General features: G+C 53.9%; 1 protein-coding gene across 1 annotated transcript in view; it reads right to left on the reverse strand.

Annotated features, from left to right (window-relative positions):
• The window catches only part of LOC139241124 (methyl-CpG-binding domain protein 5-like), a 35,248-nt gene that overhangs the window by 6,542 nt on the left and 5,445 nt on the right, over positions 1-23,261 (reverse strand). The window contains exons 3-8 of the mRNA XM_070869819.1: positions 16,664-16,766; positions 10,736-10,910; positions 8,531-10,129; positions 4,087-4,865; positions 2,623-2,803; positions 1,183-1,400 (exon numbers count right to left, since the gene is read on the reverse strand). Coding sequence (XP_070725920.1) covers positions 1,183-1,400; positions 2,623-2,803; positions 4,087-4,865; positions 8,531-10,129; positions 10,736-10,910; positions 16,664-16,766 — 3,055 coding nt within the window. The remainder of the gene's footprint in view (positions 1-1,182; positions 1,401-2,622; positions 2,804-4,086; positions 4,866-8,530; positions 10,130-10,735; positions 10,911-16,663; positions 16,767-23,261) is intronic.

The following is a 23,261-nucleotide window of genomic DNA, read 5'->3' on the forward strand; positions in this document are numbered from 1 at the left end:
GACAGTGCGGCACTCCCTCAGCACTGCCCCTCCCCTCCAACAGTGCGGCACTCCCTCAGCATTGCAGTGGGAACGTTAGCCTAGATTTTTGTGGCTATGTCTCTCTCGAGTGGGACTTGAACCCACAACCTTCTGAGGAACAGCACCTCATCTTTCGATTAGGCACTCGATAGCCTTTCGGAATCTACAACGAGTTCAACAATTCAGATTGGGTTGGACAGGATAGATGTGGAGAGACTGTTTCCACTTGTGGGACAATCAAATATGAATTACTAATAAATCCAATGGGGAATTAGCAGCAATTTCTTTACCCAGAGTGTGTTGAGAATGTCGAACTCACAACCACAGGGAGTGGTTGAGGCAAACGGCCGAATCCCCCACCATCAACCATTGACCAGAAACTTACCTGGACCAGCCACATAAATACTGTGGCTACAAGAGCAGGTCAGAGGCTGGGTATTCTGCGGCCAGTGTCTCACCTCCTGACTCCCCAAAGCCTTCCCACCATCGACAAGACACAAGGCAGGAGTGTGAGGGAACACTCCCCACTTGTCTGGATGAGTTGCAGCTCCAACAAACACTCGAGAAGCTCGACACCATCCAGGACAAAGCAGGCCGCTCGATGGGCCACGCTCCCCACCACCTTCAACACTCACTCCCTCCACCACCTCCAACACTCACTCCCTCCACCACCTTCAACACTCACTCCCTCCACCACCTCCAACACTCACTCCCTCCACCACCGGCGCACCGTGGCTGCAGTGTGCACCGTCTACAAGATGCACCGCGGCAACTCGCCAAGGCTTCTTCGGCAGCACCTCCCAAACCCGCCACCTCTACCCGCCTCGAGGGACAAGGGCAGCAGGCGCATGGGAACACCACCACCTCCACGTTCCCCTCCCAGTCACACACCATCCCGACTTGGGAATATATCGGCCGTTCCTTCATCGTCGCTGGGTCACAATCCTGGAACTTGCTCTCCAACAGCACTGTGGGAGCACCTTCACCACACGGACTGCAGCGGTTCAAGAAGGCGGCTCACCACCACCTTCTCACGGGGCAATTAGGGATGGGCAATAAATGCCGGCCTTGCCAGCGACGGTCACATCCCGTGAATAAATTTAAAAAATAGATGAGTAGTTTAAAAGTGGGGAGAAGAGGAGAGCGGAGGCACAGATTTACCTGGACATTCTGAAAGAGGCATGCTAGGGGGTTAGTGTGATTATTCACTTGTCCTGTGAGGGGGGTCTGGCTCGGAAACATCTGGATGCCCAGGGGTCCCTGGAGAGATTGTACCAGTGGCTGTTGTTGCTGCAGTAGCCAGGGGTTGCTGCTCAGCATTGTCTGCACCCCTGGCAGCTGTGGTGGACTCAAGCCGCTGTTCAACGCCGACATGTCACCTGAGGAAAGACGACACATCAGATTACATTGCGTCTACAGCACAAAAGCAGGCCATTCGGCCCCTCCGGTCCGTGCCGGTGTTTGCGCTACACACCAGCCCTCTCCCACCCCTCCTCCATCTCTCCCCATCACCATATCCTTCTATCCCTTTCTCCCCCATGTGTTTATCCAGCTTCCCCTTAAATACATCGATACTATTCGCCTCAACCCCTCCCTGTGGCAGCGAGTTCCACATTCTCACCCCGCTCTGGGTGAAGGAGGTTCTCCTCATCTAGAAGTCATTAGTAAATGCAGTGAATAGTTGAGGCCCCAACATAGATCCCTGCAGGACACCACTAGTCACATCCTGTCCTTTAGAGTACCTGCCCATTATCCCTACTCTCTGGTCTCCTGCCACTCAGACAGTTCCTAACCAGGTCAATAATTTACTCAATTCCATGAGCTGCAACCCTTAGTTAAGAGTCTTTTATGAGGGACTTTATCAAATGCCTTCTGGAAGTCCGTAGAAATAACATCCACAAACATTCCCCTGCCCACTACTTTAGTCACCTGCTCAAAAAAACTCAGGCATGGCCTACCTTTCACAAACCCATGCTGGCTCTCTCTGATCAGCTGAAAACGTGCTCAATCACCATATCCTTAATTATCATAGAATCACAGAAATTTACAGCACAGAAGGAGGCCATTTCGGCCCATCGTGTCCGCGTCGGCCGACCAAGAGCTACCCAGCCTAATCCCACTTTCCAGCTCTCGGTCTGTAGCCCTGTAGGTTACGGCACTTCAGGTGCACATCCAAATGCCTTTCAGGCCGCCCCAGACCCCCACCGCCCTCTGGGTGAAGACATTTCCCCCAAATCCCCTCTAAGCCTCCCCCCAATTGCTTTCAATCCATGCCCCCTGGTTGTCGGCCCCTCTGCCAAGGGAAACAGGTCCTTCCTATCCACTCTATCTAGGCCCCTCATCATTTTATACACCTCAATCAGGTCTCCCCTCAGCCTCCTCTGTTCCAAAGAAAACAACCCCAGCCTATCCAATCTTTGCCCATCACTAAAATTCTCCAGTCCCGGCAACATCCCCATAAATCTCGTAATTTTAGACTCTAGAAATCTCCCTTTGGACTAGAATTCCCTGGTTTCCCCAGCACAGACCATTGGGTGGTGTATTCACCTCCCTGCAGCTGGGTCACAAGCGAAGGACCTGCAGACTGAAGGCCCCACTCACCCAGCAAACTGGCTCCCAGCAGCGGGTTCAGGAGCTGAGGCATCACGGTGTTGATTTTCCCATGTCCCGGTAATGGCAACAGGGATTCACCGACCGACAGCACCGTGCTGCCCTCCGGGTTCGGGGAGGCGGTGGTGCAGGTCGTGGCAGTAGATCCCAAGGGAACGGCAGAAAGGCAGACCTAGAGATGGGGAGAGTGGGAGAGAGAGAGGGGAGAGAGAGGGGAGAGAGAGAGGTGAGAATCAGTCATCCAATCACACAACAAACACTAGGACACAGTTCCGAAACACAAGTTGAGATTTAATATTCTTTCAATATAAATAACTATATATGTTTCAATTTTAAAAATGAGGTGTTTAAGATGATTGAAGGATTTGATAGGGTAGAGAGAGAGAGAGAAAAACTATTCCCTCTGGTGGGGAGAGTCCAGAACAAGGGGGCGTCACCTTAAAATTACAGCCAGGCCGTTCAGGGGTGATGTCAGGAAGCACTTGTTCACACAAAGGGCAGTGGGAATCTGCAACTCTCTCCCCCAAAAAAAGCTGTTGATGCTGGGGGTCAATTGGAGCTTTCAAGACTGAGCTGCATACATTTTTGTGTTAGGGTATCAAGAGTTATGGAACCAAGGTGGGTAAATGGAGTTAAGATACAGATCAGTCATGATCTAATTGAATGGGGGATCAGACTCGAGGGGCTGAACGGCCTCCTCCTGTTCCTAATGCAACAGGCTCGAGGGGCTGAAAGGCCTCCTCCTGTTCCTAATGTAACAGGCTCGAGGGGCTGAACGGCCTCCTCCTGTTCCTAATGTAACAGGCTCGAGGGGCTGAATGGCCTCCTCCTGTTCCTAATGTAACAGGCTCGAGGGGCTGAACGGCCTCCTCCTGTTCCTAATGTAACAGGCTCAAGGGGCTGAACGGCCTCCTGTTCCTAATGTAACAGGCTCGAGGGGCTGAATGGCCTCCTCCTGTTCCTAATGTAACAGGCTCGAGGGGCTGAACAGCCTCCTCCTGTTCCTAATGTAACAGGCTCGAGGGGCTGAATGGTCTCCTCCTGTTCCTAATGTAACAGACTCGAGGGGCTGAATGGCCTCCTCCTGTTCCTAATGTAACAGGCTCGAGGGGCTGAACAGCCTCCTCCTGTTCCTAATGTAACAGACTCGAGGGGCTGAATGGCCTCCTCCTGTTCCTAATGTAACAGGCTCGAGGGGCTGAACGGCCTCCTCCTGTTCCTAATGTAACAGGCTCGAGGGGCTGAACGGCCTCCTCCTGTTCCTAATGTAACAGGCTCGAGGGGCTGAACAGCCTCCTCCTGTTCCTAATATAACAGGCTCGAGGGGCTGAACGACCTCCTCCTGTTCCTAATATAACAGGCTCGAGGGGCTGAATGGCCCCCTCCTGTTCCTATGCTCTACAAAAGAGAAACCAATGCAGATAGAGTCCCGGCTCCCCCTCCCCACCCTTGTACCTGAGGCGGACTGGTACCATTGTCTGATGAAGAGCTGAGCACGGTGGCCAGGAGCTGGGGGTTTAGGCCCAGCCAGGCCGGCACGCTGGACGACGTCGGGAAGAGAAGGGGCAGCACGGCACCGTCGTGGCCAGAGGGTCCTCCGAAAGAGTTGCCCAGGGGGCCGGTCAGCAGTCCCTCCTGCCTGTGCCCGGCGGTCTGGCCGCCGGACAGCTGGTCCTGGAGGGTGGGGAATTGGAGAACGGACGAGAGCGCGCCGGGCTGTTGCTGTTGCTGCTGCTGAGTCAGGTCGGCCAGAGGAAGGCTGATGGGCGGCAGAGGGAGGATGGCTGTTGGCGAGTGGTTCTGGAGCAGCGCAGCCATGAGGATCTGCAGGGCCTGTAGTGTCTGTCCATCGAGGTCGCTGGAGTTTGGGGATAAAGCTGTGTGCAGATTCGGGTTGAGAAGACCCAGGAGAGTCAGTATGATGTCCCCCTGCCCGTCCACGGCACCGGGGAGCAGGTTTACAGGGTTCTGGCTGAGCGCCTGCTGTTGGCCGACGGCGAGGGAGATGGGCAGCGGGCCCAGCAGGCTGGGGTTCAGAGTTCCGGGCAGCCCAGGGCTGCTGGGGGCCGGCTGCCCGAACGGAAGCACCTGGTTACCGAAGGGGCAGCTCTCTCCGAGGGTCAGTGGCCCGGGCAGTGACTCGTTTACTGTAGTGGTAACTATGACGGCGGGGTCGAGGAGCGAGGTGGTCTTTGTGCCGGCGACAGAGACGGAGGCAGACGGAGACGTACTTTCTGCAAATGGAAAAAAAACGGAAGGTCTTAAGCAATTGACAAGCCAGGATTTAACAAAAGAAAAATGGTTCAGGTGTAATCCCATGAGGGGCCGCTTGTACTTAAATCAGTAACTACCACGTCCGTGGACAGTTGAACTAGGAGTTGAAACGCACAAATTAATTTGTAGAATCTCACAGCACATGTATGTGCCAGCTCTTTGAAAGAGCTTTCAGACTATAAGGAATAGGAGCAGGAGTCGGCCATTCGGCCCCTCGAGCCTGCTCCGCCATTTAATACCATCATGGTTGATCCGATCATGGACTCAGCTCCACTTCCCCGCCCGCTCCCCATAATCCTTCACTCCCTTATCGCTCAAAAATCTGTCTATCTCCACCTTAAATATATTCAATGTCCCAGCCTCCACAGCTCTCTCCATAGATTCACGACCCTCAAAGAAATTCTTCCTCAGCTCCGTCTTAAATGGGCAACCCCTTAGTGAAACTATGCCCCCTAGTTCTAGATTTCCCCACCTACCCTGTCAAGCCCCCTCAGAATCTTATATGTTTCAATAAGATCACCTCTCATTCTTCTAAACTCCAACGAGTAGAGGCCCAATCTGCTCAACCTTTCGTCATAAGACAACTCCTTTATCCAATCAGTCCCACTCCCCTTTCCCCCACAGACCTGTGAATTTTTCCCCTTCCAGTATTTACCCAATTCCCGGTTTGAAAGTCACGATTGAATCTGCTCCCACCGCCCTTTCAGGCAGCGCGTTCCCGATCACAACAACTCGCTGCGTTCTCACAGGCAACTTTTGGTCCAGCTTTGTGACCAGCTAGATCCGAGTGGTGACCTCGCCCCAGGATATTGACCGATTTGGCGATAATAATGCCACTGAATGTCAAGGGGAGGTGGTTAGGCTATCTCTTGTTGCAGCTGGTCATTGTAAGGCACTTGTATGGTCTGCATGTTACTTATCAGCCCAAGCCTGAATGTCCTCCAGATCTACAGAAGATTGCACACACTGGTTTCACACGTACAAGAGGCAACAGGAGATTTCACACGATAGAAAGGCTACACCCGGGATCACACGGTTTTGAGTGGTCTGGCCATCAGCCCTTCATTAATGCAACGGTGGGCGAGCGACCATGGGAGTTCTTAACTTTAAACTCACACACCAATTGTCAATCATATAAAAAAAAATAGGACATCGTGGTAGATTCTTCACTGTAGTCGGAGGAGCCTCGAGAATTTTCGCCTGGTGGCAGGATGACAACAACATGCATTTGTATAGCTTCTTTAATGTAGTAAAAGGTCCCAAGGCGCTGCATCGGAGCGATTACTAACACCAAGCCGCAAAAGGAGATATTAGGGCAGGTGAGAGAGAAGTTTTAAGGAGCATCTTAAAGGAGGAAAGAGGTAGAGAGATGGAGAGGTTTAGGGAGGGAGTTCCAGAGCTTGGGGCCCAGGCAGCTGAAGGCACAGCTGCCAAGGGTGGGGCGATTATAATCAGGGATGTGCAAGAGGCCAGAATTGGAGGAACGCAGAGGTGTCGGAGGGTTGTGGCGGCTGGAGGAGGTTACAGGAATTGGGGTGGTCGCGGAGGCCATGGAGGGATTTAAACAGGAGGATGAGAACTTTAAAATCGAGGCATTGCTGGATCGGGAGCCAATGTAGGTCAGCGAGCACAGGGGGATGGGTGACCGGGACTCGGTGAGAGTTAGGACACGGGGGCAGTGAGCACAGGGGGTGATGGGTGAGTGGGACTCGGTGTGAGTTAGGACACGGGGCAGCGAGCACAAGGGGTGATGGGTGAGCGGGACTCGGTGTGAGTTAGGACACGGGTCAGCGAGCACAGGGGGTGATGGGTGAATGGGACTGGGTGTGAGTTAGGACACGGGGGCAGTGAGCACAGGGGGTGATGGGTGAGTGGGACTCGGTGTGAGTTAGGACACGGGGCAGCGAGCACAAGGGGTGATGGGTGAGCGGGACTCGGTGTGAGTTAGGACACGGGTCAGCGAGCACAGGGGGTGATGGGTGAATGGGACTGGGTGTGAGTTAGGACACGGGGCAGTGAGCACAGGGGGTGATGCGTGAGTGGGACTGGGTGCGAGTTAGGACACGGGGTTAGCGAGCACAGGGGGTGATGGGTGAGTGGGACTTGGTGTTAGTTAGGACACGGGGCAGCGAGCACAGGGGGTGATGGGTGAGTGGGACTGGGTGTGAGTTAGGACACGGGGCAGTGAGCACAGGGGGTGATGTGTGAGTGGGACTGGGTGAGAGTTAGGACACGGGGTTAGCGAGCACAGGGGGTGATGGGTGAGTGGGACTGGGTGTGAGTTAGGACACGGGGCAGCGAGCACAGGGGGTGATTTGTGAGTGGGACTGGGTGCGAGTTAGGACACGGGGTTAGCGAGCACAGGGGGTGATGGGTGAGTGGGACTTGGTGTGAGTTAGGACACGGGTCAGTGAGCACAGGGGGTGAATGGGTGAGTGGGACTCGGTGCGAGTTAGGACACGGGGGCAGCGAGCACAGGGGGTGATGGGTGAGCGGGACTCGGTGCGAGCTAGGACACGGGGGGTGATGGGTGAGTGGGACTCGGTGCGAGTTAGGACACGGGGGTGATGGGTGGGCAGGACTCGGTACGAGTTAGGACACGGGGGGGGTGATGGGTGAGTGGGACTCGGTGCGAGTTAGGACACGGGGCAGTGAGCACAGGGGGTGATGGGTGAGCGGGACTCGGTGCGAGCTAGGACACGGGGGGTGATGGGTGAGTGGGACTCGGTGCGAGTTAGGACACGGGGGGTGATGGGTGGGCAGGACTCGGTACGAGTTAGGACATGGGGGGGGTGATGGGTGAGTGGGACTCGGTGCGAGTTAGGACACGGGGCAGTGAGCACAGGGGGTGATGGGTGAGCGGGACTCGGTGCGAGTTAGGACACGGGAGCAGTGAGCACAGGGGGTGATGGGTGAGCGGGACTCGGTGCGAGTTAGGACACGGGATGAGCTGGAGTTTACAGGTGGTGAAAGATGGGAAGCCAGCCAGGAGTGTGTTGGAATAGTCAAGTCTGGAGGTAACAAAGGCACGGATGAGGGTTTCAGCAACAGATGAGCTGAGGCAGGGTGGATACGGGCGATGTTACGGAGGTGGAAGTAGGCGGTCTCGGTGATGGTGAGGATAGGTGGTCGGAAGCTCATCTCGGGACCAAACACAACAACCAAGGTTGTGAACGGTCTGGTTTAGCCTCAATGGCCAGGCAAAGGGATGGAGTCAGTGACGAGGGAATGGAGCTTGTGGTGGGGACCGAAGATGACCACTTCAGTCTTACCAATATTTAGTTTGAGGAGGAGGAAGAAACTTGGAGAGCTCTTCTGCTTTGCTGCTGACCCTTGGTTTACAGGGTTGTGTGCATTTTCTGATTTGCTTGATGCCTGCGTTAATTGTGTCGACAACAGACACACAAGTGATCAGAAATAGGGAATTCATGTCGATTCCACCCCCCGCAAAAGCGCAGAGAATGTACTGAAGCCCAATCGTGGTAACGTCCCGCCAATCTCCACCCAAAGAAACCAGCTGGCCTAGCGCACAGATCGACACTGAGGGGGCGTCTGGATTAGTGCGAGGCTGGGCTGGGCAACACCCGATGGGGGGGAATGCTACCTTCCAGCTCAGCGTACTTACCGGGATTTCCGACGTTGTGGACGCAGTCGGGCATCACGAGCAAGGCGGAGGCCGGGACCTTGAGTAACGGAGTGCTGCTCCCGGGCGCAGGCCCCGGCAGAGCGACCAGGCCCAGCAGCGGGCTGCCCGTCTGCTGGCAGCCCGGGATTAAATTAGTGCTTATACTTTGGCAAGAGGCTCCCTCGGCGTCCCCGACGGGCAGGCTCTGGGTGCAGAGGTGGGTGAGGCTCGGCTCAAATCCGCTCGGCTGGCTGTCGGGACGGGGCAGGAAGGACGGAGGGGCAGAGACGGAGACGAGGCCTCCGCCGTTGGCCGGAGCACGCAGAGAGTAGAGCAGCTGCGACGCTTGCGATGGATCGGCTTCCGGCCTCCAGCCATGTGACTGCTTGAGCATGCTGAGCACCGTGGGGGCAGTGGGCTTGCGTTTCCGCGAGGGGTCCTTCTGAGGCGGCCCCGCCCGCCCGCCTCCTCCTCCCGAGGCCGTTGCTGCCGCCGAGCCCAGAAACCCGGGGAGGGGGTAACCGTTTGGTAAAGTGCTTGTTGCCCCGGGATCGCCAGCCGTCAGCTTGCTCCGGCTAGCCAGCTGGGCTTTGGCAGCGGCCGAGAGCAGGCTGCTGGCCGGGAAGAAGGCAGCGTTGTGGTGGCTGAAGATCTGGTTTAAAGGCATGCCCAGAAGGCCGGGCTGGGGCAAGTTGTCCGGCAGGGCGGCAGAGGGGGAGGAGGGGTGGGGGGCAGAGAGCGGGAGGCCGGGGTGGACCGGGCAGGGCTGCAGCAGACCCTCCGGCCGGGCGGTCGGGCTGGGCGGCAGGGAGGGCACAGGGGAGCTCAGGGACCGCGGCGATCTGGAGGGGGGCCGGGAGGAGACGCACGGGGGCTGCAACACGTAGCACCCTGGATCGGAGGAGGAGACGGACAAATGACGCGAGCCCTGGGGCGACCTCGCCGCGCCGATCCCGTGGCTGGCTCTGCCCGCGGCCAGAGGCGGGTATACACTCGCGCTCTCCGGGCTGGCGGAGGCGGGGCGGAGGAGGAGGAGGGCGAGGGGATCGTTCCCGGAGCCGAGCGGCTGACCCCGTGCCCCGCAGGGCTTGGCGAACGAGGGCGCTGCCGCTGCCGTCTCGGGACTAGGGGCGAAAGCGCGGGAGATCTTCGCGGCAGGACTCTTTGGAGAGCGGGGAGCAGGAGGAGGGTGAGGGTGAGCGACGGGAACACAAGGTGTCATTGCCTGGGGCTTCTGCGGCAAGCCGGAGGGAACGGACGGGCTTCGGGGCTGGAGGCGAGCGGCGATCGGGTGAAGCTCCGAATTGAAGGCGGAGCACGTCCTGGGTTCGAGCCTGGGCGACTGGGAGCCAGCCTCTCCCTGTGACCGGGGGCAAGGAGAATGTTGCCTGCAGTCCGAGCTGCCGTGCCTCTGCCGGTGGGCCAGACGCTGACCCGGGGGCTGTTCCGGCTGGTAGGATCTGGCCACGGCGCCCGGTGCTCCCATTAACTTGGAGAGCAAAGCGCTCTTGTACTCCGGCATCAAGGAGTGAGGCGCCTTGCTCATCGTCATCATCATCCCCGGCAAAGGAGTTTCCGCAAACTGGCTACAGCTCCCTCCTGCAATCCGGGGGGAAAAAAACAGAATCGTAAATGCCACCGTCTCAGAATTTATTTAGTAATTGTTTATGAATATCAACATTTATGAACAGGAGTGTCAGCTGTGGCTCAGTGGGTAAGCACCCTCGCCTGAGAGTCAGAAGGTTGTGGGTTCAAGTCCCACTCCAGGGCACACAAATCTAGGCTGACACTCCCAGTGCGGTACTGAGGGAGCGCCGTACCGCACTGTCGGAGGGGCGGTACTGAGGGAGGGCCGCACTGTCGGAGGGGCTGTCATTTGGATGAGATGTCAAACCGAGGTCCCAGCCTGCCGGTTCAGGAGGGAGTAAATCTTCCCATCTGAAGAGATGGGGAAATCTCCTGCATCCTGGGCCAATACATCTTTAAACCAACACCGCCACTAACAGATTAAGTGGTCAGTTATCTCAGGTGCTGTGCGTGGATGCTTTCTGTGCGCGAGTTGGCTGCCATGCTGCCCTAGGCAAAAGTGAGCGCACTTCCAAAAAGTACTGCGTTGGCTGTGAAGCACACTGGGACGTCCTGAGGCGGTGAAAGGCAAGTTGTTCTTTCCTTTGCCAGGAAGGTGCATGGAAATCTTTTACGCACCAGTCGTCGGGCCGCTTAGTGCAAGCGATGGGTGAGGCGACTCCAAGCTCTTGTGAAGCGTTGCCATGGCGACGATCTTCCTCTTGTGATTGCAGAGTTTGGTCACATCCTCGTCCGCTTTCACGTCCTCTGCCGTCCTGTGTTTAACCGTCGCCGCAGGATCAAAGGTGAACACCTGCGAGCGCGCGAGAGAGAGAGAGAGAGAGACAGAGAGGGGTAGAGGGATAATTTCAGAACTCGAATCACCAGACATCTGGCAATTGTCAGACGGAAATTGACCTTGTAACTGCCGCGTATTACAACAAAATGGTGTCCAATTCTGGGCATCACACTAGAGGGAGGATGTGTAGGCCTGGGAGAGGGTGCAGAGGGAGATTGACCAGAATGGTTCCAGGGGGATGAGGGACTTCAGTGACGTGGGGAGACTGGAGAAGCTGGGGTTGTTCTCCTTGGAGCAGAGAAGGTTAAGGGGAGATTTAATAGAGGGGTTCAAAATTATGACGAGTTTCACCCCTTAACTGTCTAAATTCCAGGGAATACAACCTTAGTTAGTTAGTTCCTGATGTTGGGGAAGTCCAGAACCAGGGGTCACAGTCTAAGGATAAGGGGTAAGCCATTTAGGACCCAGATGAGGAGAAACTTCTTCACTCAGAGAATTGTAAACCTGTGGAATTCTCTACCACAGAAAGTTGTTGAGGCCAGTTCGTTGGATATATTCAAAAGGGAGTTAGATGTGGCCCTTACAGATAAAGAGATCAAGGGGTATGGAGAGAAGGCAGGAGTGGGTACTGAGGTGAATGATCAGCCATGATCATATTGAATGGTGGTGCAGGCTCGAAGGGCCGAATGGCCTACTCCTGCACCTATTTATGTTCTTATGTTAACCGTCTAAATTCCAGGGAATACAACCTTAGTTTGTGTAATCTCTCCTCGTAATTTAACCCTTGGGAGTACAGGTATCATTCTGGTCAATCTGAGCTGCACTTCCTATCAAGGCCAATATATCCTTCCTAAGGTGTGGTTTTAATAATACGTCCTGTCTGTCAGCTTGCCCCCACGCCCCATTATAAATTGTTGTGTCCACATTTACAATGGAAATTTCCTATGTAAACGGTCACAGTAATTACAGTCTGTTGTCAGTGACAGTGCTCTATCCCCTCAGTTTTTTTATCATCAGTCCGTAGAGCAGATGGGAATAAAGGGATCTGGGAACAGGGATTTAGGACCGCTACTCGTGTGGAGAATATATGAATACAAGAACACAAAAAACAGGAGCAGGAGTAGGCTGTACGGCCCCTCGAGCCTGCTCCGCCATTCAATATCATGGCTGATCTTCTACCTCAACTCCACTTTCCCGCCCTATCGCTTGATTCCCTTCGTGTCCAAAAAAATCTATCGATCTCAGCCTTGAATCTACTCAACGATTGAGCCTCCACAGCCCTCTGGGGCAGAGAATTCCAAAGATTCACCATCCTCTAAGTGAAGAAATTCCTCCTCAGCTCAGTCCTAAATGGCCGACCTCTTATTCTGAGACCGTGACCCCTGGTTCTGGAATCCCCAGCCCGGGGGAAACTTCCTCCCTACATCTAACCTGCACAGCCCTGTAAGAATGTTATACATTCAATGAGATCACCTCTCATTCTTCTAAATTTCAGAGAATATCGGCCCATTCTACTCAATCTCTCCTCAAAGTACAGCCCTCTCATCCCACAAATCAGTCCAATGAATCTTTGTTGCACCCCCTCTAAGGCAATTATATCCTTTCTTGGGTAAGGTGACCAAAACTGTACACAATACTCCAGGTGTGGTCTCACCAAGGCCCTATATAACTGCAGTTAGACATCCTTGCTCCTGTACTCAAATCCTCTTGCAATGAAGGCCAACTTTGACTTTAGAATTGCTTCCTGTAGGTGCATATTAACTTACTGTGAACACAGACCTGTTGGGCCAGATTTCTCGTTTAAAAGGGGCTGCAAGAACAGAGACCCGAGGGGTGTTTGTGCACAAATCTTTGAAGGTGGCAAGGACAGGTTACGAACATAACATAAGAAGTAGGAGCAGGAGTAGGTCATAAGGCCCCTCGAGCCTGCTCCGCCATTCAATAAGCTCATGGCCTCAGCTCCACTTCCCCGCCCGCTCCCCATATCGTTTAAGAGGTAGTTAGTAAAGCATATGGGATCCTGGGCTTTATAAATAGAGTACAAAAGCCAGGAAGTTATGCTAAACCAATATAAAGTACTAGATCAGCGCCAGCTGGTGTATTGTGTCTCAATTCTGGGCACTGTACTTTAGGAAGGATGTGGAGGCTTTGGAGAGGGTGCAGAAGGGATTTACCAGAATGGTTCCAGGGATGAGGGACTTCAGTTACGCTGATCGACTGAGTAAGAAATTTGATTGTTTTTCAAAATCATTTAAAGAAGAGTAAATCAAGAGAAACGGTTTCCAATGGCTGAAGGGTCGGTAACCAGAGATAAATTTTGTCTCCGAGTCAGAAGGCTGTGGGTTCAAGTCCCACTCTAGAGACGTGAGCACAAAAAAAACTCGCACAAAGCACGCAAATTGGCTGCCACGTTTCCCACATTACAACAGCGACTACACTTCAAAAGTACTTAATTGGCTGTAAAGCGCTTTGAGACATCCAGTGGTCGTGAAAGGCGTTATATAAATCCACTTTCTTTTTTTTTAAACCAGAGGACACAAATTTAAGGTGATTGGCAGAAAACCCAGAGGCGACGGGAGGAAAAACCTTTTTGACACAGCGAGTGATTAGGATTTGGAACATAGAAAATAGGTGCAGGAGCAGGCCATTCGGCCCTTTGAGCCTGCACCACCATTCAATATGATCATGGCTGAAAATGCAACTTCAGTACCCCATTCCTGCTTTCTCTCCATACCCCCTGATCCCTTTAGCCGTAAGGGCCACATCTAACTCCCTTTTGAATATATCCAACGAACTGGCCTCAACAACTTTCTGTGGTAGAGAATTCCACAGGTTCACCACTCTGAGTGAAGGAGTTTCTCCTCATCTCGGTCCTAAATGGCTTACCCCTTATCCTAAGACTGTGACCCCTGGTTCTGGACTTCCCCAACATCGGGAACATTCTTCCCGCATCTAACCTGTCCAGTCCCGTCAGAATTTTATATGTTTCTATGAGATCCCCTCTCATTCTTCTAAATTCCAGTGAATATAAGCCTAGTCGATCCAGTCTTTCTTCATATGTCAGTCCTGCCATCCCGGGAATCAGTCTGGTGAACCTTCCCTGCACTCCCTCAATAGCAAGAACATCCTTCCTCAGATTAGGAGACCAAAACTGAACACAATATTCCAGGTGTGGTCTCACCAAGGCCCTGTACAACTGCAGCAACACACTGCCCGATAGGGCGGTGGAAACAGATTCAATAGTAGCCTTCAAAAGGGAATTGGTGAAGACTTGAATGAGATAAAAATTGCAGGAATGATCAGCCATGATCTTACTGAATGGCGGTGCAGGCTCGAAGGGTCGAAGGGCCTACTCCTGCACCTGTTTTTTATGTTTCAGAAGAGGAAAGCGTGGTGGAGGGTGGGGGAGTGGGACTAACTGGATTTTTCTTCGAAAGAGCTGGTGCAGGCTCGATGGGCGGAATGGCCTCCTTCTGTGCTGTACAATGCTATGATTTAAAAAAAATTCATTCTCAGAATGTGGCGTCGCTGGCAAGGCCAGTATTTATTGCCCATCCCCCTAATCGCCCTTGAGAAGGTGGTGGTGAGCTGCCTTCCTGAATTGCTGCAGTCCTTGTGGTGAAGGTACCCCCACAGTGCTGACTTTGTCGTAGCGGTTTGGTACAACTGAGTGGCCCGCTGGGCCGTTTCAGAGGGCAGTTAAGAGTCAACCGCATCGCTGTGGGTTTGGAGTCACATATAGACCCAGACCGGGTAGGGCGGCAGATTTCCTTTGCGAAAGGATAGAAACATAGAAAATAGGTGCAGGAGCAGGCCATTGAGCCCTTCGAGCCTGCACCACCATTCAATGAGTTCATGGCTGATCATCACCTCAGTATCCCCTTCCTGCTTTCTCTCAATACCCCCTGATTCCTTTAGCCGTAAGGGCCATATCTAACTCCCCTTTGAATATATCTAACGAACTAGTCTCAAAAACTTTCTGTGGTAGCGAATTCCACAGGTTCACCACTCTCTGGGTGAAGAAGTTTCTCCTCATCTCGGTCCTAAATGGCTTACCCCTTATCCTTAGACTGTGACCCCTGGTTCTGGACTTCCCCAACATCGGGAACATTCTTCCTGCATCTAACCTGTCCAGTCCCGTCATAATTTTATATGTTTCTATGAGATCCCCTCTCATTCTTCTAAACTCCAGTGGATACAAGCCCAGTTGATCCAGTCTCTCCTCATGTCAGTCCAGCCATCCCGAGAATCAATCTGGTGAACCTTCGCTGTACTCCCTCAATAGCAAGAACGTCCTTCCTCAGATTAGGCCAAAACTGAACACAATATTCCAGGTGAGGCCTCACCAAGGCCCTGTACAACTGCAGCAAGACCTCCCTGCTCCTATACTCAAATCCTCCAGCTAAGGAGGCCAACATGCCATTTGCCTTCTTCACGGCCTGCTGTACCTGTATGCCAAACTTCAATGACTGATGTACCATGACATCCGGGTCTCGTTGCAACCCCCTTTTCTTAATCTGTTACCATTCAGATAATATTCTGTCTTCCTGTTTTTGCCACCAAAATGGATAACCTCACATTTATCCACATTATACTGCATCTGCCAACTCCTGTCCTCTTAGCATCCTCCTCGCAGCTCACACCGCCACCCAGCTTAGTGTCATCTGCAAACTTGGAGATATTACATTCAATTCCTTCATCCAAATCATTAATGTATATTGTAAATAGCTGGGATCCCAGCACTGAACCCTGCGGTACCCCATTAGTTACTGCCTGCCATTCTGAAAAGGACCCATTTATTCCTGTCTGCCAACCAGTTCTCTATCCACGTCAATACATTACCCCCAATACCATGTGCTATAATTTTGCACACCATTCTCTTGTGTGGGACCTTGTCAAAAGCCTTTTGAAAGTCCAAATACACCACATCCACTGGTTCTCCCTTGTCCACTCTACTAGTTACATCCTCAAAAAATTCTAGATTTGTCAAGCATGATTTCCCTTTCATAAATCCATGCTGACTAGGACCGATCCTGTCACTGCTTTCAAAATGTGCTATTTCATCTTTAATAATTGATTCCAACATTTTCCCCACCACTGATGTCAGGCTAAACGATCTATAATTACCTGTTTTCTCTCTCCCTCCTTTTTAAAAAAAAAGTGGTGTTACATTAGCTACCCTCCAGTCCATAGGAACTGATCCAGAGTTAATAGAATGTTGAAAAATGATCACTAATGCATCCACTATTTCTAGGGCAACTTCCTTAAGTACTCTGGGATGCAGCCTTTCAGGCCCTGGGGATTTATCGGCCTTCAATCCCATCAATTGCCCTAACACAATTTCCCGCCTAATAAGGATTTCCTTCAGTTCCTCCTTCTCTTTAGACCCTCGGTCCCCTAGAATTTCCAGAAGGTTATTTGTGTCTTCTTTCGTGAAGACAGAACCAAAGTATTTGTTCAATTGGTTTGCCATTTCTTTGTTCCCCATTATAAAGTCACCTGATTCTGACTGCAAAGGACCTACGTTGGTCTTCAATGAACCAGATGGGTTTTTAAACGACAATTCAGTAGATACTAGCTTTTTATTCCAGATTTAATTAATTAACTGTATTTAAATTGCCCAGTTGCTGCGGTAGGATTTGAAGACGTCTCAAGACCATGAGACCAGTCCAGGAACATAACCACTATGCTACCGTACCCCAAAAGGGCGATTTCTATGGAATATGATACATTCTGATTACCTGGGCCAGACCCTTATGCCAACCTACCTTGTGCACGATAAGAGGACACTCCAGGCCACACTTGCAGGCTCCCTCTGTCAAGAGGTACATCCTCACCTGCTCGACAGAGGAGAGGACTGTACCACTTGGACTGCAGAGAAAAGGAGAAGAGGAGAAATTAGTTTGACGGGTTGCAGAATCTCCGTCACATTGATTTTTTACCATTTTTCCAGAGAAAGGAATTAAGGAAAACAGTCTTATTTAAATATCGGAGTTCTAAAAACATATGTATTCACACAATTTTTTTAAAAATAGATCAGTGCGGGGCTCCCTCAGTGCCACCCCTCCGACAGCGCGGGGCTCCCTCAGCACCGCCCCTCCGACAGTGCGGGGCTCCCTCAGTACTGCCCCTCCGACAGCGCGGGGCTCCCTCAGCGCCGCCCCTCCGACAGCGCGGGGCTCCCTCAGCGCCGCCCCTCCGACAGCGCGGGGCTCCCTCAGTACTACCCCTCCGACAGCGCGGGGCTCCCTCAGTGCCACCCCTCCGACAGTGCGGGGCTCCCTCAGTGCCACCCCTCCGACAGTGCGGCACTCCCTCAGTACTGCCCCTCCGACAGTGCGGCGCTCCCTCAGTACTGCCCCTCCGACAGTGCGGGGCTCCCTCAGCGCCGCCCCTCCGACAGTGCGGGGCTCCCTCAGTACTGCCCCTCCGACAGTGCGGGGCTCCCTCAGTACTGCACTCCCTCAGTACTGCCCCTCCGACAGTGCGGGGCTCCCTCAGTACTGCCCCTCCGACAGTGCGGAGCTCCCTCAGTACTGCCCCTCCGACAGTGCGGGGCTCCCTCAGCGCCGCCGCTCCGACAGTGCGGGGCTCCCTCAGCGCCACCCCTCCGACAGTGCGGCGCTCCCTCAGTACTGCCCCTCCGACAGTGCGGCACTCCCTCAGTACTGCCCCTCCGACAGTGCGGCGCTCCCTCAGTACTGCCCCTCCGACAGTGCGGGGCTCCCTCAGCGCCGCCGCTCCGACAGTGTGGGGCTCCCTCAGTACTGCCCCTCCGACAGTGCGGCGCTCCCTCAGTACTGCCCCTTCGACAGTGCGGGGCTCCCTCAGTGCCGCCCCTCCGACAGTGCGGGGCTCCCTCAGCGCCACCCCTCCGACAGTGCGGGGCTCCCTCAGCGCCACCCCTCCGACAGCGCGGGGCTTCCTCAGCGCTGCCCCTCCGACAGTGCGGGGCTCCCTCAGAGCCACCCCTCCGACAGCGCGGGGCTTCCTCAGCGCCACCCCTCCGACAGCGCGGGGCTCCCTCAGTGCCACCCCTCCGACAGTGCGGGGCTCCCTCAGCGCTGCCCCTCCGACAGCGCGGGGCTCCCTCAGTGCCACCCCTCCGACAGCGCGGGGCTCCCTCAGTACTGCCCCTCCGACAGTGCGGGGCTCCCTCAGCGCTGCCCCTCCGACAGCGCGGGGCTCCCTCAGTACTGCCCCTCCGACAGTGCGGGGCTCCCTCAGCGCTGCCCCTCCGACAGCGCGGGGCTCCCTCAGTGCCACCCCTCCGACAGCGCGGGGCTCCCTCAGTACTGCCCCTCCGACAGTGCGGGGCTCCCTCAGAGCCACCCCTCCGACAGCGCGGGGCTTCCTCAGCGCCACCCCTCCGATAGTGCGGGGCTCCCTCAGCGCTGCCCCTCCGACAGTGCGGGGCTCCCTCAGTACCGCCCCTCCGACAGCGCGGGGCTTCCTCAGCGCCACCCCTAACCGGCCGCACACGATTGGGCGGAACAGTAAGCGCGCCCTCAGCACTGCACTGGAGTGTCAGCCTAGCCCAACAACCTTGTGACTCAGCACGTCACGGCCGGTCCCATTCAGCTGTCTCTCCTCTCTCCCTTCCTGTTTAGCCTCCTCCTAACCTCACGTTGCAATACCTCCATTTTTATATCTAACCTCATGACTTCACATGATCTGTGGATGCACCAATTGCCAGAAGTCTTCATCAAAGAGCTCCTGCACAAATACTTCTCACTCTTCTGACCTCTTATGGTTTCGAGTTGTACAGAAAGGCATTGGTGTTCAAGACGAAGACATAAAACCCAACCAAAATGCTTGTAGTTTAGAATCTAAATGTAAGGATGTGCAAGCTGTCCTCGAAGGAGGCTGTTAACCTTTGTACACACATGCTATTTTTAACTATAGCATTACATTGAATTTACACCACAGTAAATGGCCATAAGGCCCCACCGCTCCGTGCCGGGGTTAAACTCCACACCAGCCCCCTCCCACCCCTCCTCCATCCCACCCCCATCACCATATCCTTCTATTCCTTGCTCCCTCATGGGTTTATCCAGCTTCCCCTTAAATCCATCGATACTATTCGTCTCAACCCCTCCCTGTGGCAGCGAGTTCCACATTCTCACCCCGCTCTGGGTAAAGAAGTTTCTCCTAATATCCCTGTTGTATTAGTGACTATCTTATATTTATGGCCCACTAGTTTCGGACTAGACCCACAAGTGAAAACATCTTCTCTGCATCTACCTTATCAAACCTTTTATAATTTTATTCTATCAGGTGACCCCTGAATCTTCTCTTTTCCATAGCTTCAGCACATTCCATATTTACTGATAGTTATAACCTCTCAGTTTTCGTATCATTCTTGTAAATCTCTATTTGCACCTCCTCCAGTACCTATATATTCTTTTAATAATATGGAGACCAGAACTGTGCACGGTGCTCCAAGTGTAGTCTAACCCAGGTATATGGAGACCAGAACTGTGCACGGTGCTCCCAGTGTGGTCTAACCCAGGTATATGGAGACCAGAACTGTGCACGGTGCTCCAAGTGTGGTCTAACCCAGGTATATGGAGACCAGAACTGTGCACGGTGCTCCCAGTGTGGTCTAACCCAGGTATATGGAGACCAGAACTGTGCACGGTGCTCCAAGTGTGGTCTAACCCAAGTATATGGAGACCAGAACTGTGCACGGTGCTCCAAGTGTGGTCTAACCCAGATATATGGAGACAAGAACTGTGCACAGTGCTCCCAGTGTGGTCTAACCCAGGTATATGGAGACCAGAACTGTGCACGGTGCTCCCAGTGTGGTCTAACCCAGGTATATGGAGACCAGAACTGTGCACGGTGCTCCCAGTGTGGTCTAACCCAGGTATATGGAGACCAGAACTGTGCACGGTGCTCCAAGTGTGGTCTAACCCAGGTATATGGAGACCAGAACTGTGCACGGTGCTTCCAGTGTGGTCTAACCCAGGTATATGGAGACCAGAACTGTGCACGGTGCTCCAAGTGTGGTCTAACCCAGGTATATGGAGACCAGAACTGTGCACAGTGCTCCCAGTGTGGTCTAACCCAGGTATATGGAGACCAGAACTGTGCACAGTGCTCCAAGTGTGGTCTAACCCAGGTATTATGGAGACCAGAACTGTGCACGGTGCTCCAAGTGTGGTCTAACCCAGGTATATGGAGACCAGAACTGTGCACGGTGCTCCAAGTGTGGTCTAACCAAGGTTCGATACAAGTTTAACATAATTGCTCTGCTTTTCAATTTGTCCAGAAATGAACCACAGTGCTTTTGTTTGCTTTTATTTAATGGCTTTATTAACCTGCATCGCTACATTTAATGATTTGTGAATCTTTACCCACAAGTCCCTCTGTCCCGCTACCCCATTTAGACACTTATTTTCCCAGAAGTATGTGGCCTCCTTATTCTAAACTACTAAAATGCCCCACCTCACACCTATCTGTAGTGAAATTGATTTCTCTTTGTTTATATCCCAGATAGATTCCCAGAACGATATTTGTCCAATTATCCTACATTACAACAGTGACTACACTTCATAAAGTACTTTGTTGGCTGGAAAGTGCTTTGGATGTCCGATAGACGTGAAATGCAAATCTATCTTTCTTTCATGCAAAACTAAAACACAGATGTACCAGAATGGTTCCAGGGGATGAGGGACTTCAGGTACGTGGGGGACTGGAGAAGCTGGGGTTGCTCTCCCTGGAGCAGAGAAGGCCAAGAGGAGATTTGATCAAGGTGTTCAAAATCACAAAGGTAAATAAAGAGTAAATGTTTCCAATGGCGGATAGGTCGGTAACCAAAGGGCACAGCTTCGCAAAAGAACCAGAGGCAACAAGAATAAAATCTCTCTCTCACAACAAGTGGTCAGGATCTGGAATGCGCTGCCTGATAGGGTGGCGCAAACAGATTCAATAGTAGCCTTCAAAAGGGACTGGGCGAGAAAACAACTGCGGCGATATGGAGAAAGCGGAGGGGTGGGGAATGGGACTAACTGCTCTTTGAAAGAACCGGCGCAGACTCGATGGGCTGACTGGCCTCCTTCTGTGCTGTACTGTTCTGTTCTGTCTTCGCCCGTCTCCGCCCCACCTGCCTCAGCTCATCTGCTGCTGAAGCCCTCATCCGTGCCTTTGTTACCTCCAGACTTGACCATTTCAACGCACTCCACTGGCCTCCCACATTCTACCCGACATAAACTAGAGGTCACTGGAGTTACAGCACCAACAATGTCTCCGCAAGATCCCGCAAATCCTCTGGGAGGACAGACGTACCAACATCAGTGTCCTCGACCAGACCAACATCCCCAGCATTGAAGCACTGACCACACTCGATCAGCTCCGCTGGGCAGGCCGCATAGTTCGCATGCCAGACACGAGATTCCCCAAGCAATTGCACTACGCGGTGCTCCTTCATGGCAAATGAGCCAAAGGTGCGCAGCGGAAACATTATAAGGACACCCTCAAAGCCTCCCTGATAAAGTGCGGCATCCCCACTGACACCTGGGAGTCCCTGGGCCAAAGACAGCCCTAGGTGGAGGAAGTGCATCCGGGAGGGCGCTGAGCTCTTCAAATCTCAACGCTGTGAGCGTGAATAGGTCAGGCGCAGCCAGCGGAAGGAGTGTGTGGTAAATCAGTCCCCCCCACCACTTCATCCGACGAATGTCTGTCCCACCTGTGACAGGGTCTGCGGCTCTCGTATTGGACTGTTCAGCCACCAAAAAACTCACTTTAGGAGTGGAAGCAAGTCTTCCTCGGCTCCGAGGGACTACGAGAGATGATGAAACTAGAGGTGATCCAAAACTCGGCTGCCACCCCCCCCCCCCCACCACCGTGTCCTAACTCGCACCGAGTCCCATTCACCCATCACCCCCTGTGCTCACTGACCCCGTGTCCTAACTCGCACCCAGTCCCACTCACCCATCACCCCCTGTGCTCACTGCCCCGTGTCCTAACTCACACCCAGTCCCGCTCACCCATCACCCCCTGTTCTCACTGACCCCGTGTCCTAACTCGCACCGAGTCCCGCTCACCCATCACCCCCTGTTCTCACTGACCCCGTGTCCTAACTCGCACCGAGTCCCGCTCACCCATCACCCCCTGTTCTCACTGACCCCGTGTCCTAACTCACACCCAGTCCCGCTCACCCATCACCCCGTGCTCACTGCCCCCGTGTCCTAACTCGCACCGAGTCCCACTCACCCATCACCCCCTGTGCTCACTGCCCTGTGTCCTAACTCGCACCGAGTCCCACTCACCCATCACCCCCTGTGCTCACTGACCCCGTGTCCTAACTCGCAGAGTCCCGCTCACTCATTACCCCCTGTGCTCGCTGTCCCCGTGTCCTAACTCGCACCGAGTCCCACTCACCCATCACCCCGTGCTCACTGCCCCCGTGTCCTAACTCGCACCGAGTCCCACTCACCCATCACCCCCTGTGCTCACTGCCCTGTGTCCTAACTCGCACCGAGTCCCGCTCACCCATCACCCCCTGTGCTCGCTGCCCCGTGTCCTAACTTGCACCGAGTCCCACTCACCCATCACCCTCTGTGCTCACTGCCCCGTGTCCTAACTCGCACTGAGTCCCACTCACACATCACCCCCTGTCCTAACTCGCACCCAGTCCCACTCACCCATCACCCCCTGTGCTCACTGACCCGTGTCCTAACTCACACCGAGTCCCGCTCACCCATCACCCCCTGTGCTCGCTGACCTACATTGGCTCCCGGTTAAGCAATGCCTTGATTTCAAAATTCAATTCCTTGTTTTCAAATCCCTCCATGGCCTCCTCACCCCTCCCTATCCCTGTAACCTCCTCCAGCCCCTACACCCCTCCCTATCTCTGTAACCTCCTCCAGCCCCCTACACCCCTCCCTATCTCTAACCTCCTCCAGCCTCTGTACCCCTCCCTATCTCTGTAACCTCCTCCAGCCCCGACACCCCTCCCTATCTCTAATCTCCTCCAGCCCCTACACCCCTCCCTATCTCTGTAACCACCTCCAGCCCCTACACCCCTCCCTATCTCTGTAACCCCTTCCAGCCCCTACACCCCTCACTATCTCTGTAACCTCCTCCAGCCCCTACACTCCTCCCTATCTCTAATCTCCTCCAGCCCCTACACTCCTCCCTATCTCTAATCTCCTCCAGCCCCCTACACCCCTCCCTATCTCTGTAACCTCCTCCAGCCTCTACACCCCTCCCTATCTCTGTAACCACCTCCAGCCCCCACAACCCCCCCCCCCCAAACGATGTCTGCACTCCTCTAATTCTGCCCTCTTGAGCATCCCTGATTATAATCGCTCCACCATCGGTGGCCGTGCCTTCTGTTGCCTGGGCCCCAAGCTCTGGAAC

Source organism: Pristiophorus japonicus, chromosome Y (assembly GCF_044704955.1).
Source record: "Pristiophorus japonicus isolate sPriJap1 chromosome Y, sPriJap1.hap1, whole genome shotgun sequence".
In the NCBI taxonomy this organism is placed as follows: Eukaryota; Metazoa; Chordata; class Chondrichthyes; family Pristiophoridae; genus Pristiophorus; species Pristiophorus japonicus.